Below are 14785 nucleotides of genomic sequence, written 5' to 3' on the forward strand. Positions count from 1 at the left end.
CTAAGGTCGCAAGGGCTTAGTGTGCAGAAGATCTAGGTGCTGCTGTAGGCCCTCCTTGGTTGGGGACAGAAGCACCAGATCATCAGCAAACAGTAGACATTTGACTTCAGATTCTAGTAGGGTGAGGCCGGGTGCTGCAGGCTGTTCTAGTGCCCTTACCAATTCGTTGATATATTTGTTGAAGAATGTGGGGCTTAAACTGCATCCCTGCCTCACCCCCAGGCCCTGTGGAAAGATAAAACATTTTTGCCAATTTTAACCATACACTTGTTTGTGTACATGGATTTTATAATGTTGTATGTTTTTCCCCCAACACCCCTTTCCATCAATTTGTTTAGCAGACCCGTATGCGAAAATGAGTCAAAAGCTTTTTTGAAACCAACAAAGCATGAGAAACTTCGCCTTTGTTTTGGTTTATTTGTTTGTCAATTAGGGTGTGCAGGGTATGTTAATTTGGTAAAATTGCCTACTTTACATTTCCTCAGTACATTGTTTTCACTGAGGAAATATACGAGTCTGCTGTTAATGATAATGCAGAGGATTTTCCCAAGGTTGCTGTTGACGCATATCCCCCGATAGTTATTGGGGTCAAATTGGTGATCAGTCCTTGGTTCCAAATATTGGGGAAGATGCCAGAGCTGAGGATGATGTTAAAGAGTTTAAGTAAAGCCAATTGGAATTTGTGTTCTGTATATTTTATAATACCATCAACCCCACAGGCCCTTTTGGGTTGGAGGGTTTGTATTTTGTCCTGTATTCATTCAATGTAATTGGAGAATCCAGTGGGTTCTGGTAGTCTTTAATAGTTGATTCTAAGATTTGTATTTGATCATGTATATTTGTTATATATCCAAAGAGATTGGATACGTGGTTTATCTATACATCTCCATTTTGGATAGATAACTGTGTTGTTTGTTTAGAGTTATGCAATTTTCCCAGAAGTTGTTTGATTCTATGGATTCTTAAATTACATTGAGCTGATTTCTGATGTGCTGTTCCTTCTTTTTCCATGTTGTATTTCTGTATTGTTTTAGTGATTCACCATAGTGAAGGCGTAGACTCAGGTTTTCTGGGTCTCTATGTTTTTGATTGGATAGGTTTCTCAATTTCTTTCTTTGGTTTATGCATTCTTCATCAAACCATTTGTCATTGTTGTTCATTTTCTTAGGTTATCTGCTTGAAATGTTTTAAATTGATAGGGAAGCTGAGAGGTGAAATATACTGTTTAGGTTTTCTACTGCCAAGTTTACACTTTCACTATTACAGTGAAACCTTTAGTCCAGGAAATTGTCTAGAAGGGATTGAATTTGTTGCCTAATTGTTTTTTGGTAGATTTCCACACTATTTTCCACACTATCTATAGCATTTAAAAAAAATGTTTACCCCTTTCTCTACCCAATTTTGTGGTATCCAATTGGTAGTTACAGTCTTGTCTCATCGCTACAACTCCCGTATGGACTCGGGAGAGGCGAAGGTCGAGAGCCGTGCGTCCTCCGAAACACAACCCAACAAAGCCGCACTGCTTATTTGACACAATGCCCGCTTAACCCTGAAGCCAGCCATACGAATGTGTCAGAGGAAACACCGTACACCTGGCAACCATGTCAGTGTGCACTGCCAATTGTGCGCCGCCCCATGGGTCTCCAGGTCGCGGTCGGCTGCGACAGAGCCTGGACTTGAACCCAGAATCTATAGTAGCACAGCTAACACTACGATGCAGTGCCTTAGACCACTGCGCCACTCAGGAGGCCATCTATAGCATTTCTTAATATTATTCAGTTCCTTTGGCTTTGATGCCTCATGATTGAGCATAACTGTTCAAGTAGTGTGATTTTGCTGTGATCTGATAGTGGTGTCAGAGGACAGGCTGTGAATGCTCTAAGAGACTCTGGGTTGAGGTCAGTGATAAAGTAGTCTACAGTACTACTGCCAAGATATGAGCTATAGGTGTACCTACCGTAGGAGTCCCCTCAAAGCCTACCATTGACTATGTACATACCCAGCGTTCGACAGAGCTGCAGGAGTTGTGACCCATTTTTGTTGGTTATGTTGACGTAGTTGTGTCTAGGGGGGCATATGGGGGAGGGAATGCTGTCACCTCCAGGTAGGTGTTTGTCCCCCTGTGTGCTAAGGGTGTCGGGTTCTTGACTCTCTCTCATTTCAATTGCTTATTTACATTAGGGACAGATACAATGAATGTCCGACCATCCGATGCAATACACCACCACACCGAAGCTTACAATAATTCCTAGTGCTTGTCCCCAAATTAACATTAAAGTAATAAAACCTACTTTTTAGACACTATAGTGAAAACACCAAGATACTCTTACATATGATAATGACACGAAAGACTTTCTGCAAGTGAACTATAATGAACAGTGCTGAAGAAGTAATTTAATTCTATGGAAACACCGCCATCTTGTGTCTAAAACAGCTTTCAACTCAACATCCAACATTGCAACACACAAAACAGGGGGGATCCCTTGACCTTTTTTAAATTAATGGAAAATAAATATCTTCATGATTTCAATTTCAAATAATAATATTGCCCACCTTTATACAATGTGATTTTGCATCGTAAAGTAAACCCTCAGAGATCTCTTCTCTTTATACCACATCAAACAAGTCTTAGAAACAGACTGTATGCACATACACTCGGCTCTTTTGTATACAAAAACACAAATAGACATCACTGATCCCTCTCTCCCCCACCTGCTCACTCTTCCTCTAATTCCCCCTGCACCATCTCTCTATCCTCTCCCTCCCTCTCTCCTTTCATCCATCCTTCCCTTCTCAGACACACTGGGCTCCAATAGACAGATAAGGTGCTCCCAGCTAGGTGCTAGAATTGCTCCTCAGCTTGCTCAGTCTGTTGAAATGTGGAGTCATTCTCCATCTCAAGAGAGGCTGAGAGAAGCTGCCCACTGAGCCCACTTCTGACTCCCTCTCCCCCACCCTCCCTGACCCCTCCACTCCCTCCATCCCCTCCTCCTTGAGTCTGAGTTGGGTCTGGATCCAGTGGCTCTTGCTGGATCCCTCTTGGGCTGGGTGGGGTCTCAGGGGCATCAGGGGCGTGGAGGATCTCCACGGGGCTGACTACGTTCCCCTCGCCGGATGTTGATGCAGCTTCTGGGTCATGGACACCAGCTGACTTAGGCCTCAGGTTCACGTTCAGCTCCTCCTTGTTGAGATGAGAGAGAAAACAAATACATATTCAAGATACACACACACAGGTCATATTCAAGATACACACACAGGTCATATTCAAGATACACACACAGGTCATATTCAAGATACACACACAGGTCATATTCAAGATACACACACAGGTCATATTCAAGATACACAAGTCATATTCAAGGCAGATATAGTTAAAGTTGGTCCCCATTTAACCTCCTAAACCCAGTTTTCCCTTATTCCCCTCACCTAACATTCATCTTTTTCATGATTTCATAATCCTCACCTTCCGTTCCTCCTCTGCCTGTCTCATCCTCTCCTCCATGTCCACTTGGCTGGTGACAGACGGGTCCCTCTTGCCCTTCAGAGACTCCAGGTGAGGGGGAGGCCTGCGTTTGGGTGTCTCTCTGTCATCAATCTGACCATATACACACAGCGATTAGACCATGAGTTAATACACACTCCAACAACACATATTAGGTAAACACTCATATACTGTAGTTACTGTGTAAATAACTCTAAAATATAATCTCTTCAATACAGAGTGACTGTCATTGGCATATTGATATAGTCAATCAGTTATGCACTCACTTCCATAAGATGACAGCAGTTTTATAAATAACCAGGAAACTAATGTAAAGACTATCCAACCAGGCCCCAGTCTTATGATGACAAGAGATTATGGAACTCCTCCTCTCACCTGATTCTGACACCACCATAGGCTGAGACTACATGAAGCTACACTTTGCTCTGCCCCACCAGTAGACCTGAGCGGTACCCACCATGATGTTGTATGCCTCACCGCTGGCCCTCTCCCTGGGCTGGGCGATGATGCCTTGGCTCAGAAGCTGTTCCAGGATGTCACTGGACTTGGGTCTCTCACCACTCTCCTGGGCCAGGCCAGGAATATGGGCTGAGTGGGAGACACACACACAAATAGGAGGTCTCTGACAAGTACAAGATACACATGCTCTCTCACCCCCCCCCCCCCACCCCCCCACCCCACACACACCTCTTACCTGCCAGTGGTGATAGTTTCCTGGGTACAGCCCCCAGTAAGGTGGGGACCTCACCAGTGTCCAGGACCACTCCACTGTCTGTGGTTAACTTTGACACTGCAGAGTCGCCCCTACAGCCTTGTTTACTCACTGTGTCATCCTGTTGGGAGAATTACAACGTCAAACTCAAATGCATAGTGTCTTAGGAGTTTTGACAGGTGCAATAATACAAAGTGTATCATATTTATTTCTAGATCAAGTAGCCAAATAGTTTGACTAAAAAGAAAGACTGCCACTAGGCTATCGGTAGGCCCCCCGCAAATCAAAGAAGGGAATCAATTGAGAGGAAAATCGCTCTGACGCGTATCACGCCGGATGTGTGCCATTCCATTCCAAGTCTTCCACTTTGCCTTCTGTATTACACATGTTCATAACATTGTGATTACAGTTTTTAAATAGGAATGGAAATTAGGAACTGCAGGCAGCGTACCTCTCCTCCGTCCAACTCGCTTGATCTCACGGGCTCGACCCCCGTGAACCTGGAGCTGCTGCATCCCATATTTACTTTGAAGAGAACAGTGGTCGGCTAGAGGTTTTCTTTTTGATATACCATTAATAGAGCATTTCGCGGGATATTAACGCAAAAGGAACCTCTCAATCAGTCGCATTCCTTCACACTTTCCAAGATAGCGCGACCCATGTCGCCATGGACTCGCTGCGTTACCATGGGCCGTTGCTACAATAAATCTGACCTGGTTAAAGAGGTGACACCCCCTGGACAGGCAGTAGGTGTCCGGGTGACCGCAAAACAACACTCAATCAATTGTCCTCCAAATAAGTCCCATTCCAAATGCTTTTAGGCTTGTAGTGCCCCTGTGCAAGCCGGTTTTGGCTCCAACCCAATCTCTTGACTTGAAATTGAAAGCATTCACACAAGAAAAAATACTTTCATAAAATAAAAATATGTAATATATGCTCTGTTATTGGTGTAACACACAACATAGATATAATATAGCTTGCATCAGTGACTTCAGCCATGCCCAGAGAGACAGGTGGCAACATTCTAATTCCCAAAGGAGCTGGAGGAGCTGAGAGGAGAGAGCAGGGCCAGGGGTTCCTGTGCTGAAGTGTTGGCGGTGAACGCGGTGGTTCCACGCAGGGGCAGGAGACTCTGACGGACCTCCTGGCACCTCCTGTTGATGTCCAGAGCCCGGGTCTTAGCCTCCAGGCTGTCCCCCAGGGTGAACAGGTTCATGGCCTCCAGGCTGTCCCCCAGGGTGAACAGCTTCATGGTCTCCAGGCTGTCCCCCAGGGTGAACAGGTTCATGGTCTCCAGGCTGTCCCCCAGGGTGAACAGGTTCATGGTCTCCAGGCTGTCCCCCAGGGTGAACAGGTTCATGGTCTCCAGGCTGTCCCCCAGGGTGAACAGCTTCATGGTCTCCAGGCTGTCCCCCAGGGTGAACAGGTTCATGGTCTCCAGGCTGTCCCCCAGGGTGAACAGCTTCATGGTCTCCAGGCTGTCCCCCAGGGTGAACAGCTTCATGGTCTCCAGGCTGTCCCCCAGGGTGAACAGGTTCATGGTCTCCAGGCTGTCCCCCAGGGTGAACAGGTTCATGGTCTCCAGGCTGTCCCACAGGGTGAACAGGTTCATGGTCTCCAGGCTGTCCCCCAGGGTGAACAGGTTCATGGTCTCCAGGCTGTCCCCCAGGGTGAACAGGTTCATGGTCTCCAGGCTGTCCCCCAGGGTGAACAGGTTCATGGTCTCCAGGCTGTCCCCCAGGGTGAACAGCTTCATGGTCTCCAGGCTGTCCCCCAGGGTGAACAGGTTCATGGTCTCCAGGGTGTTCCTGTATATCAGGTTACAGATAGACAATACCCAGTTATCAAGCATTTAAATATGTTATGTTGTCGATATAGTTAAGATAACTTTTTTCCAAGACAAAACATTTTCCTAATGTCTTTCATACCCATAACCACAAGGAGGCAATATTGAGGTGTGTGTGGTGTTGCTGTCATAGAACAGTTAGGTGTCATATGTTCACACTGTTAGTTCCAGAGAAGGTGTGTTTTAGCAGATTCATTTGTCTTCTTCACTACTGTGAGGGATAACTCACTGAGAGAGGAGTTTCTTCTGCAGGCCAAAGGTGTTCTTCCTCAGGTTCTTGGTCTCCTGCAGAAGAGCAATGTGGGTCTGGAGGGGTAGCACTGGGTTAAGGGCCGCTACACATACATAGTGACAACAAACAATTAACATTGTATTGTGAACATGAAACTGTTATAGGATGAGAGAAGGCAGGTGACAGACAGACACATAGATAGACAGACAGACAGACCTGGTCCATGCAGAGCTCGTAGTTGGCCCTCTGGGCCAGGACGTCCAGTCGGGTGTGGGCCAGCTGCTGCTCACAGCCAGAGCTCATGATCTGTCTCTCCACCTTCTGCATCTCCTTGACCAGGTCCACCACTGTCTCCTTCACCTGGGGACAGGTTAAAAGGTCAGTTACAGGGCAGTCAATTTATCTCATTAGTATCACTATTCACTAAGCACAATGACAGTTGTGAATTGTTTACATTGATAAACTATGACTATCATTTTCTACAGTGTGTTTTGCATAATTCTTATGTAGAACTCTTTAGGTCTCTGTTAGGCGTACACAACGTTCCACAACAGTGTGAATATTGTCAGAAATGCCAAGAGATCACAAGGCAGGTCGCAACTGCATGGCAGATGAATGAGCAACATGGCTAGGACCAGGACAGCTGAACACTAACCTTCTGTTTCTTCCTCTCTAGGGCATCCCTGGAGGCGCTCAGCTCTTCAGCCTCTTCCTCAGGCCGAAGTCAGTGTCACAGCGCTGGGTCTCCAGAGCCTTCATCAGCTACACCACCAACAGGATACACACAGAGAGTCAGACATACAGGAATGACACAGACATTTATCAGATAGACATATGCTTGCCAAACATAAGCAGAGTCTGTGCCAGTCTTTCTGTCAATCTCTTGCCAAATAAGACACTGATATAGCGTTGTTGAATGCAGTTACTGTACATACAGTCAACATAAGGAGGAGCATACAAAACTATGTTCCAGCCTGTACTATACCTTGGAGAGGGTATACTGCAGATTCCCATGGAAGTAAGAGCAGTCCAGGACCAGTTTCTCTGCTGTCTGCTTCAGTCTTTTGCAGTAAGCAACCCACTGACCATAGGTCAGTGTTCTGGGAAAGAGGATGGAGAGAGGGTTAATCAATCGCTAAAGTAGTGAAACTTTCCGGCTTTTCATCTCCAACTAAACTAAAACGTTTTAGGTAGGACAATATGACCCGGTGGACAGATGTTCACACTCATTGATTGATTGATTGATTGATTCACCCCTTGACGATGTGGCAAGGCTGGTACTTGTAGCCCAGGTTGGGTGACTGGAGGTCAAAGGTCAGAGAGTGTTCGTTGAGCTTCACAGCTTGTCCCTTGTTCCTGTGGTTGGACATCATCTGGGTAAGCACGTCCTTCAAAGAGCTACAGGTAGAGTGAGGATATAATGCATTCATATACAGTCAGATCAGGTGAACAATTTGCAGACACAATGGCTACGTTTACACAGGCAGCCAATAATTTGGCAAAAAAACGCAGCAATAGATAGCAATCTAGGTATGCCTATGGAACTGATTTGAAACAGTTGAGATAAAGACTTTACAATCTGCAACTAATTCATTCATGTCATTGGAATACTTGCACAAAAACGAGCCAAGCATCGGTGCGTTTTACTATCCAAGACTCATCACAACAGCAGCCTATGGGCCCTGGTCAAAAGTAGTGTACTAAATAGGGAATACAGGGCCAGTCTCTGACCGGAGGTTGTCCAGGACCAGGTGGATGATCTCCTCAGCCAGCTCCACCTCCCGCTTCAGCTCAGCATCCACGTCATCATGGACCAGCTCCGCCACCATCAGGCCGTCTCGGAGAACTACACACTCCCTCAGCGCCTGCCTGTACAGGACCTTCTCCTGCAGACAGCGCTCAGCGATCGCCTTCACCTGGAAACACCCAACACCCATGAAATCAGTTTAAATAACACACATGACAAGAGAGGGTCATTTACAGTCATGGAGGGTGAGCAGCAACATTTAGAATGTCCCGAGTCATGGGAATGTAGTATATGTGGACCAGATTCCCTATTCTACATGATCACCAATCACCTGGTTCTACACAACACATTGAAATCTGAACATTCTCAGATGTTGGTTGCATCTCTAATGCCTGTGTTTAGACAGGCAGACCAATTCTGATCTTTTTTTCTCTAATTGGTCTTTTGACCAATCAGATCAGCTCTGAAAAAGATCTGATGTGAAACAATCTGATGTTATTGGTCAAAAGACCAATTAGTGGAAAAAAATATCAGAATTGGGCTGCCTGTGTAAACCATCTGTTCTAAAGGTATCAAGGGCAGTGCAGTGTGCCTCGAGTGTCCCAACTGTTCTCCCTGGCCCTGCATACACCCTGAATCCACTCTACCTTCACTAAGGCATCCATCTCCTGGTCTACTCTTGTGATGCTGTCAGCTGATTGGCTCTGCCAGTGCCCTAGCTCCTCTACGCGGTAGGCCAGGTGGTTCTTCTTGCTCCAGGTGGCCCAGCAGATCTAAGCCAGGGGGAGGAGAGGACATTGCATTCCAGTAGAGTCAATGAATTTCATGATATATTGCTAGTTTGGCATCGTTTCAAGCATAATATAGACTGGATCTGATGTTTTGTCAGCACAACCCTCAGACCTGAGATTTCACCCCCAGATTGTGAGGTGTGCAAGGGTTTATCCCTATACACTGAAAAGAGAGCAGTATGGTTCCTCTAAAATAGCTGGAGGACACAATGTGCCACAATGTGTTACCTGAGTGGTAGCATCTCCACGTCCGCAGTGAAGATCCTGGTTGATCTGATAGGCTAAGGCCCTCTGCAGCTCAGACCTATTGGTGACCAGATTGCTGTTGAAGGACCAATCTGGTTGGGTGTACCTGGGGCAAGGCTTCAGAAAACTTGATTTCATGCCTGTAGATCTCCTACAAAACAGGGAAGAATTAATAGAGTATATAATATCTTGCATTTTTCATATTCGGACAAATAGACAATTATTGACTTGTAAAAGGTTTCAGTTTTAAGCAGTTTTCTGTATTTTTTGTGTGATTTGGACCAAGACTGGCTTCAAAATTTCCACTAGAGTGAAATAATACCTTATTTTCCATCTGAGATTTCACAGTCAGTGCCTAAAGTGATAAGTAGCCTTTACTAACAAGAGAATACATCAAACAACTAAAATAAATCACTTACCACATTATTAATTTAAAATGATGAAAATTATAGGTATAAAGCAAAGAGCTTGAAAGTTGAGTAGCTTGTTAGCGAAGACAAAAGTGAAATGTGTCAAACTTCGGAACTCTTCAGAATCACTTGGAACCCTCAGTCGGAATTCTTCCATTTCTGACATCACAGTAAACATCTTGTAGAATGTTTAAAGCAGAATTCAAAACAACATCAAGAAGACACCCATTGACCTTTAACGTTTAAACCCGTTAACCCTTTCAGGGCCCTATTGAGCACACTGCCATGTTGTTAACATATTTACATATTTGCAGTAATAATCAGGAATTCGGTCAGCAATGTAGAGTTGAGGCATTTAGCACACAACGTTTATGTTAAAATCTCACAGACTATAACCATGCCCATTATACTCCTCTACCAAGCAAAAAGGCAGTAATTGCTCATAATGTGGAACTGAGAAAAATTGGTTTCACAGTAACTTTATGCAGTTACGGCTAACATGACCCACATTTTCTCCAAAACACATTAGAGGCAGGACACTTGTCCACATGATTAAGCATGTATTTAATGTAACAAAAATGATGTTAACTAATTTTCGACCAAATTAGCAGTTACTGCTTTTTTGTTTGGTAGGGCAGTATAGTACTCTGTAAAAGCAACAATTAGGCTAAATATTGGATTAATACAAACTTGAAAACAATGCATTCATGAGACAAAAGGGACCCACTAAATCAGATTGAGTATTTTACATGTGTTAATACCTACCAAAAACAGAGATGTACACATGATCAAAACTTCACACCAAGATAAGCCTACATGAAACACAGCCTTAATTTGAAGTGTTTCTAAAATCCCCTATGGGAAACCAGTGGTGTAAAGTACTTAAGTAAAAATACTTTAAAGTACTACTTAAGTCATTGGGGGGGGGGGGGGGGGTGTATCTGTACTTCACTATTTATATTTTTGTGAACTTTTACTTTACTATATTTCTAAAGAAAATAATTTGCTTTTTACTCCCTGACACCTAAAATTACTTGTTACATTTTGAATGCTTAGCAGGACAGGAAAAGGATCCTTTCCACACAATTATCAAGAGAAAATGCCTGGTCATCCCTACACCCTCTGATTTGGCGGACTCACTAAACACACATGCTTCGTTTGTAAATAATGTCTCATTGTTGGAGTGTGCCCCTGGCATTCCATAAATTAAAAAGACAAGAAAATGGCACCATCTGGTTTGCTTAATATAAGGAATATTAAATGATTTGTACTTATACTTTTGATACTTTAATATATTTAAAACCAAATATTTTTAGACTTTTCCTCAAGCAGTATTTTACTGGGTGACTTTCACTTGAGTCATTTTCTATTAAGGTATCTTTACAATTAGTCAAGTATGACAATTGGGTACGTTTTCCACCACAGTGGGAAACGATTGGAACCATTTCCTTATTTAACCGCTAGCTTTATGGGTATTATGACTCAAACTGTGGTACTCTACATGAAATTGGGAAGGTTGCTGTATCAACTGTGTGATGTCGCCAGTCAGACGGAGACCACCATTACACAGCTGAAGGGGCACGTGCCGGAGGACCACCAGAACGGTCGCGCAACACCGGTTTCGTCTGAACTCTAATTGTGACTGAGAGCCTGACCTCTGCAAGCAGGATTTCAGACAACACAAGCCGGAGCCTGAACTCCGGTGAAGCAGAACAGAGAAACGGCAGAGATCTACCAGAGCCACAAACTGAAATCCAAGGATGGCAAAATCATCTGCCCCATTCTGAGGAGGTACATTAGTCTTGTGTGTGGCGCCACCAGGGACAGCGCTCACACACGTCACTACTGCCAACAGGGCAACTGAAAATATGCAACGTTTTTGTTCACAGTTAGCCTATGTATACTACGCATCCTCCTTCATATTCGTGGATGCGGCTATTTTAACCACACCGTTAATGACAGGTGTATAAAAATCGAGCACACAGCCATGCAATCTCCATAGACAAACATTGGTATTAGAATGGCCGTACTGAAGAGCTCAGTGACTTTCAACGTGGCACTGTCATAGGATACCACCTTTCCAACAAGTAAGTTCATAAAATTTCTGCCATGCGAGAGCTGCCCCGTTCAACTGTAAGTGCTGTTATTGTGATGTGGAAAGTCTAGGAGCAACAATGGCTCAGCCACAAAGTGATAGGCCACACAAGCTCACAGCGTAGTGGTAGCCCACACAAGCTCACAGAACGGGACCGCCGAGTGCTGAAGCGGTTAAAAATTGTTTGTCCTCGGTTGCAACACTCACTACCGAGTTCCAAATTGGCTCTGGGGAAGGCCCTTTCCTGTTCAGCATGACAATGCTCCCGTGCACAAAGCGAGGTCCATACAGAAATGGTTTGTCGGTCTGTGTTGAAGAACTTGATTGGCCTGTACTGAGCCCTGACCTCAATCCCATCAAATACAGCTGGGATGAATTGGAACGCCGACTGCGAGCCAGGCCTAATCGCCCAACATCAGTGCCTGACCTCACTAATACTCTAGTGGCTGAGGGGAAGCAAGTCCCCACAGCAATGTTCCAACATCTAGTGGAAAGCCTTCCTAGAAGAGTGGAGGCTGTTATAGTAGCAAAGGAGAGACCAACTCCATATTAATTCCCTTTTGTTCGATGAGCAAGTGTCCACATACTTTTGGCCACGTAGTGTATTTCTTTTACACAAGATCAATTTACTAGACTAGGCTACCATGTGTATTACCATGAAATTCAAATAGGCCTTCCGGTAGCCTAGTGTGGTAGGGAAAAAACGGAGTAAACCACTATGCCTACAACACTGCCGGTAGCCTACCCTCTCAGCCGAGCCAATTTTACACACATGAACAGTGCTCGACTTGGGCAGGAGCTCACCGGAGCTGGGTACTTCAAATGTTCTACTGCTTGAGCTCCTGTTACTCTTATAAAATATTAGGTCAAAAGTATTGTGGAGCTTCTGCACCCAAAATGAGTACTGGCACCTATTTCAGTAAAGCACTGCACATGAACACACGCAGGCATCCGATAAAGCTGCTTATGCTGCATTCAAGACAACTGAGAACTCAGATATAAATTAGCTCAGACTGGGAAAATCCAAGTTGGAAACTGACATCTTTCTAGAACTCGGACTTCGCGAACTGAAGATCACTGACGTTATGATTTGACCTTGTTTGCCACTCAGAGTTTCCAGTTGTCTTGAAAGCGCTTTTGAGATAAAGACTAGCCGTCATATCCTGTCATCACACAATCACCATTTAGAAAGAGAGAATTCATTGATAAAGGCATCGTAAACAGTAAAATATGCTTGGAGTCTTCACAGATCGTGTCATAAAACAATACCTTTCTTTCCTTACATTTATGAGTGTTAGTCATTAAGTATTTAACAATTGAATTAGAACACTGAACTTAAACCCTGTAGGAATCCTGGATATCTCGTAAAATGTACTGTAAGTGTATATATGTCGCGCCGTGAAAACAGTTCTCATGGGCACACAAATTCTCAATAACCTAGGTATATGCCATTGCAAAATCCATTGCTTCTAACTGAAAGAGTCAACTACATAAGTTTAATTACAGTAAGTATATATATATATATATATATATATGCACAATACCTTTCTTTCCTTACATTAATGACAGTGTTAGTCATTATTAACATATATATAGTTGACTCTCAGTTAGAAGCAATTGATTTTGCAATGGCATAGACCTAGGTTATTGAGAATTTGTGTGCCCATGAGAACTGTTTTCATGCTTTAGATTTACCATTGTTAATAATGACTAACACTGTCATTAATGTAAGGAAAGAAAAGGTATTGTGCATATATATATATATATATATATACACCTTTTCTTTCCTTACATTAATGACAGTGTTAGTCATTATTATATATATATATATACACTGCTCAAAAAAATAAAGGGAACACTTAAACAACACAATGTAACTCCAAGTCAATCACACTCCTGTGAAATCAAACTGTCCACTTGGGAAGCAACACTGATTGACAATACATTTCACATGCTGTTGTGCAAATGGAATAGACAACAGGTGGAACTTATAGGCAATTAGCAAGACACCCCCAATAAAGGAGTGGTTCTGCAGGAGGGGACCACAGACCACTTCTCAGTTCCTATGCTTCCTGGCTGATGTTTTGGTCACTTTTGAATGCTGGCGGTGCTTTCACTCTAGTGGTAGCATGAGACGGAGTCTACAACCCACACAAGTGGCTCAGGTAGTGCAGCTCATCCAGGATGGCACATCAATGCAAGCTGTGGCAAGAAGGTTTGCTGTATCTGTCAGCGTAGTGTCCAGAGCATGGAGGGGCTACCAGGAGACAGGCCAGTACATCAGGAGATGTGGAGGAGGCCGTAGGAGGGCAACAACCCAGCAGCAAGACCGCTACCTCCGCCTTTCTGCAAGGAGGAGCAGGAGAAGCACTGCCAGAGCCCTGCAAAATGACCTCCAGCAGGCCACAAATGTGCATGTGTCTGCTCAAACGGTCAGAAACAGACTCCATGAGGGTGGTATGAGGGCCCGACGTCCACAGGTGGGGGTTGTGCTTACAGCCCAACACCGTGCAGGACGTTTGGCATTTGCCAGAGAACACCAAGATTGGCAAATTCGCCACTGGCGCCCTGTGCTCTTCACAGATGAAAGCAGGTTCACACTGAGCACATGTGACAGACGTGACAGAGTCTGGAGACGCCGTGGAGAACGTTCTGCTGCCTGCAACATCCTCCAGCATGACCGGTTTGGCGGTGGGTCAGTCATGGTGTGGGGTAGCATTTCTTTGGGGGGCCGCGCAGCCCTCCATGTGCTCGCCAGAGGTAGCCTGACTGCCATTAGGTACCGAGAGATGAGATCCTCAAACCCCTTGTGAGGCCATATGCTGGTGCGGTTGGCCCTGGGTTCCTCCTAATGCAAGACATTGCTAGACCTCATGTGGCTGGAGTGTGTCAGCAGTTCCTGCAAGAGGGAGGCATTGATGCTATGGACTGGCCCGCCCGTTCCTCAGACCTGAATCCAATTGAGCACATCTGGGACATCATGTCTCGCTCCATCCACCAACACCACGTTGCACCACAGACTGTCCAGGAGTTGGCGGATGCTTTAGTCCAGGTCTGGGAGGAGATCCCTCAGGAGACCATCCGCCACCTCATCAGGAGCATGCCCAGGAGTTGTAGGGAGGTCATACAGGCACGTGGAGGCCACACACACTACTGAGCCTCATTTTGACTTGTTTTAAGGACATTACATCAAAGTTGGATCAG

At 44.7% G+C, this 14785-nt stretch overlaps 2 protein-coding genes across 2 annotated transcripts; both read right to left on the minus strand.

Moving 5' to 3' along the window:
- Window positions 1-2775: 2775 nt before the first annotated feature.
- On the minus strand, window positions 2776-4887 carry stmnd1 (stathmin domain containing 1). The gene is made up of 6 exons (XM_029734647.1): window positions 4666-4887; window positions 4197-4335; window positions 3960-4090; window positions 3464-3595; window positions 2974-3181; window positions 2776-2789 (listed from the first exon to the last, which is right to left on the minus strand). Exons 1-6 carry the CDS (start codon window positions 4732-4734, stop codon window positions 2776-2778), a joined length of 693 nt encoding a protein of 230 aa, XP_029590507.1. The 5' UTR covers window positions 4735-4887.
- Window positions 4888-6985: 2098 nt separating this feature from the next.
- LOC115175418 (tektin-2-like) lies at window positions 6986-9500 on the minus strand. The gene is made up of 7 exons (XM_029734648.1): window positions 9496-9500; window positions 9059-9227; window positions 8687-8812; window positions 8024-8208; window positions 7547-7690; window positions 7278-7392; window positions 6986-7054 (listed from the first exon to the last, which is right to left on the minus strand). The coding sequence occupies exons 1-7, from the start codon at window positions 9498-9500 to the stop codon at window positions 6986-6988; spliced, it is 813 nt and encodes a 270-aa protein (XP_029590508.1).
- Between the last annotated feature and the right edge of the window lie 5285 nt (window positions 9501-14785).

This window comes from Salmo trutta, chromosome 36, assembly GCF_901001165.1.
Source record: "Salmo trutta chromosome 36, fSalTru1.1, whole genome shotgun sequence".
Taxonomy (NCBI): Eukaryota; Metazoa; Chordata; class Actinopteri; order Salmoniformes; family Salmonidae; genus Salmo; species Salmo trutta.

Coding starts and splice junctions, on each gene's coding strand:
- LOC115175418 (XM_029734648.1), bottom strand. Junction 8,813..9,058: donor GTGGAGATGCTACCACTCAG/GTAACACATTGT, acceptor CCCCTGGCTTAG/ATCTGCTGGGCCACCTGGAG. Junction 8,209..8,686: donor AGATGGATGCCTTAGTGAAG/GTAGAGTGGATT, acceptor GGGTGTTTCCAG/GTGAAGGCGATCGCTGAGCG.
- stmnd1 (XM_029734647.1), bottom strand. CDS start 4,734: ATGGGATGCAGCAGCTCCAGGTTCACGGGGGTCGAGCCCGTGAGATCA. Junction 3,596..3,959: donor GTGAGGCATACAACATCATG/GTGGGTACCGCT, acceptor GTATATGGTCAG/ATTGATGACAGAGAGACACC. Junction 3,182..3,463: donor AGGCAGAGGAGGAACGGAAG/GTGAGGATTATG, acceptor CATCTCAACAAG/GAGGAGCTGAACGTGAACCT.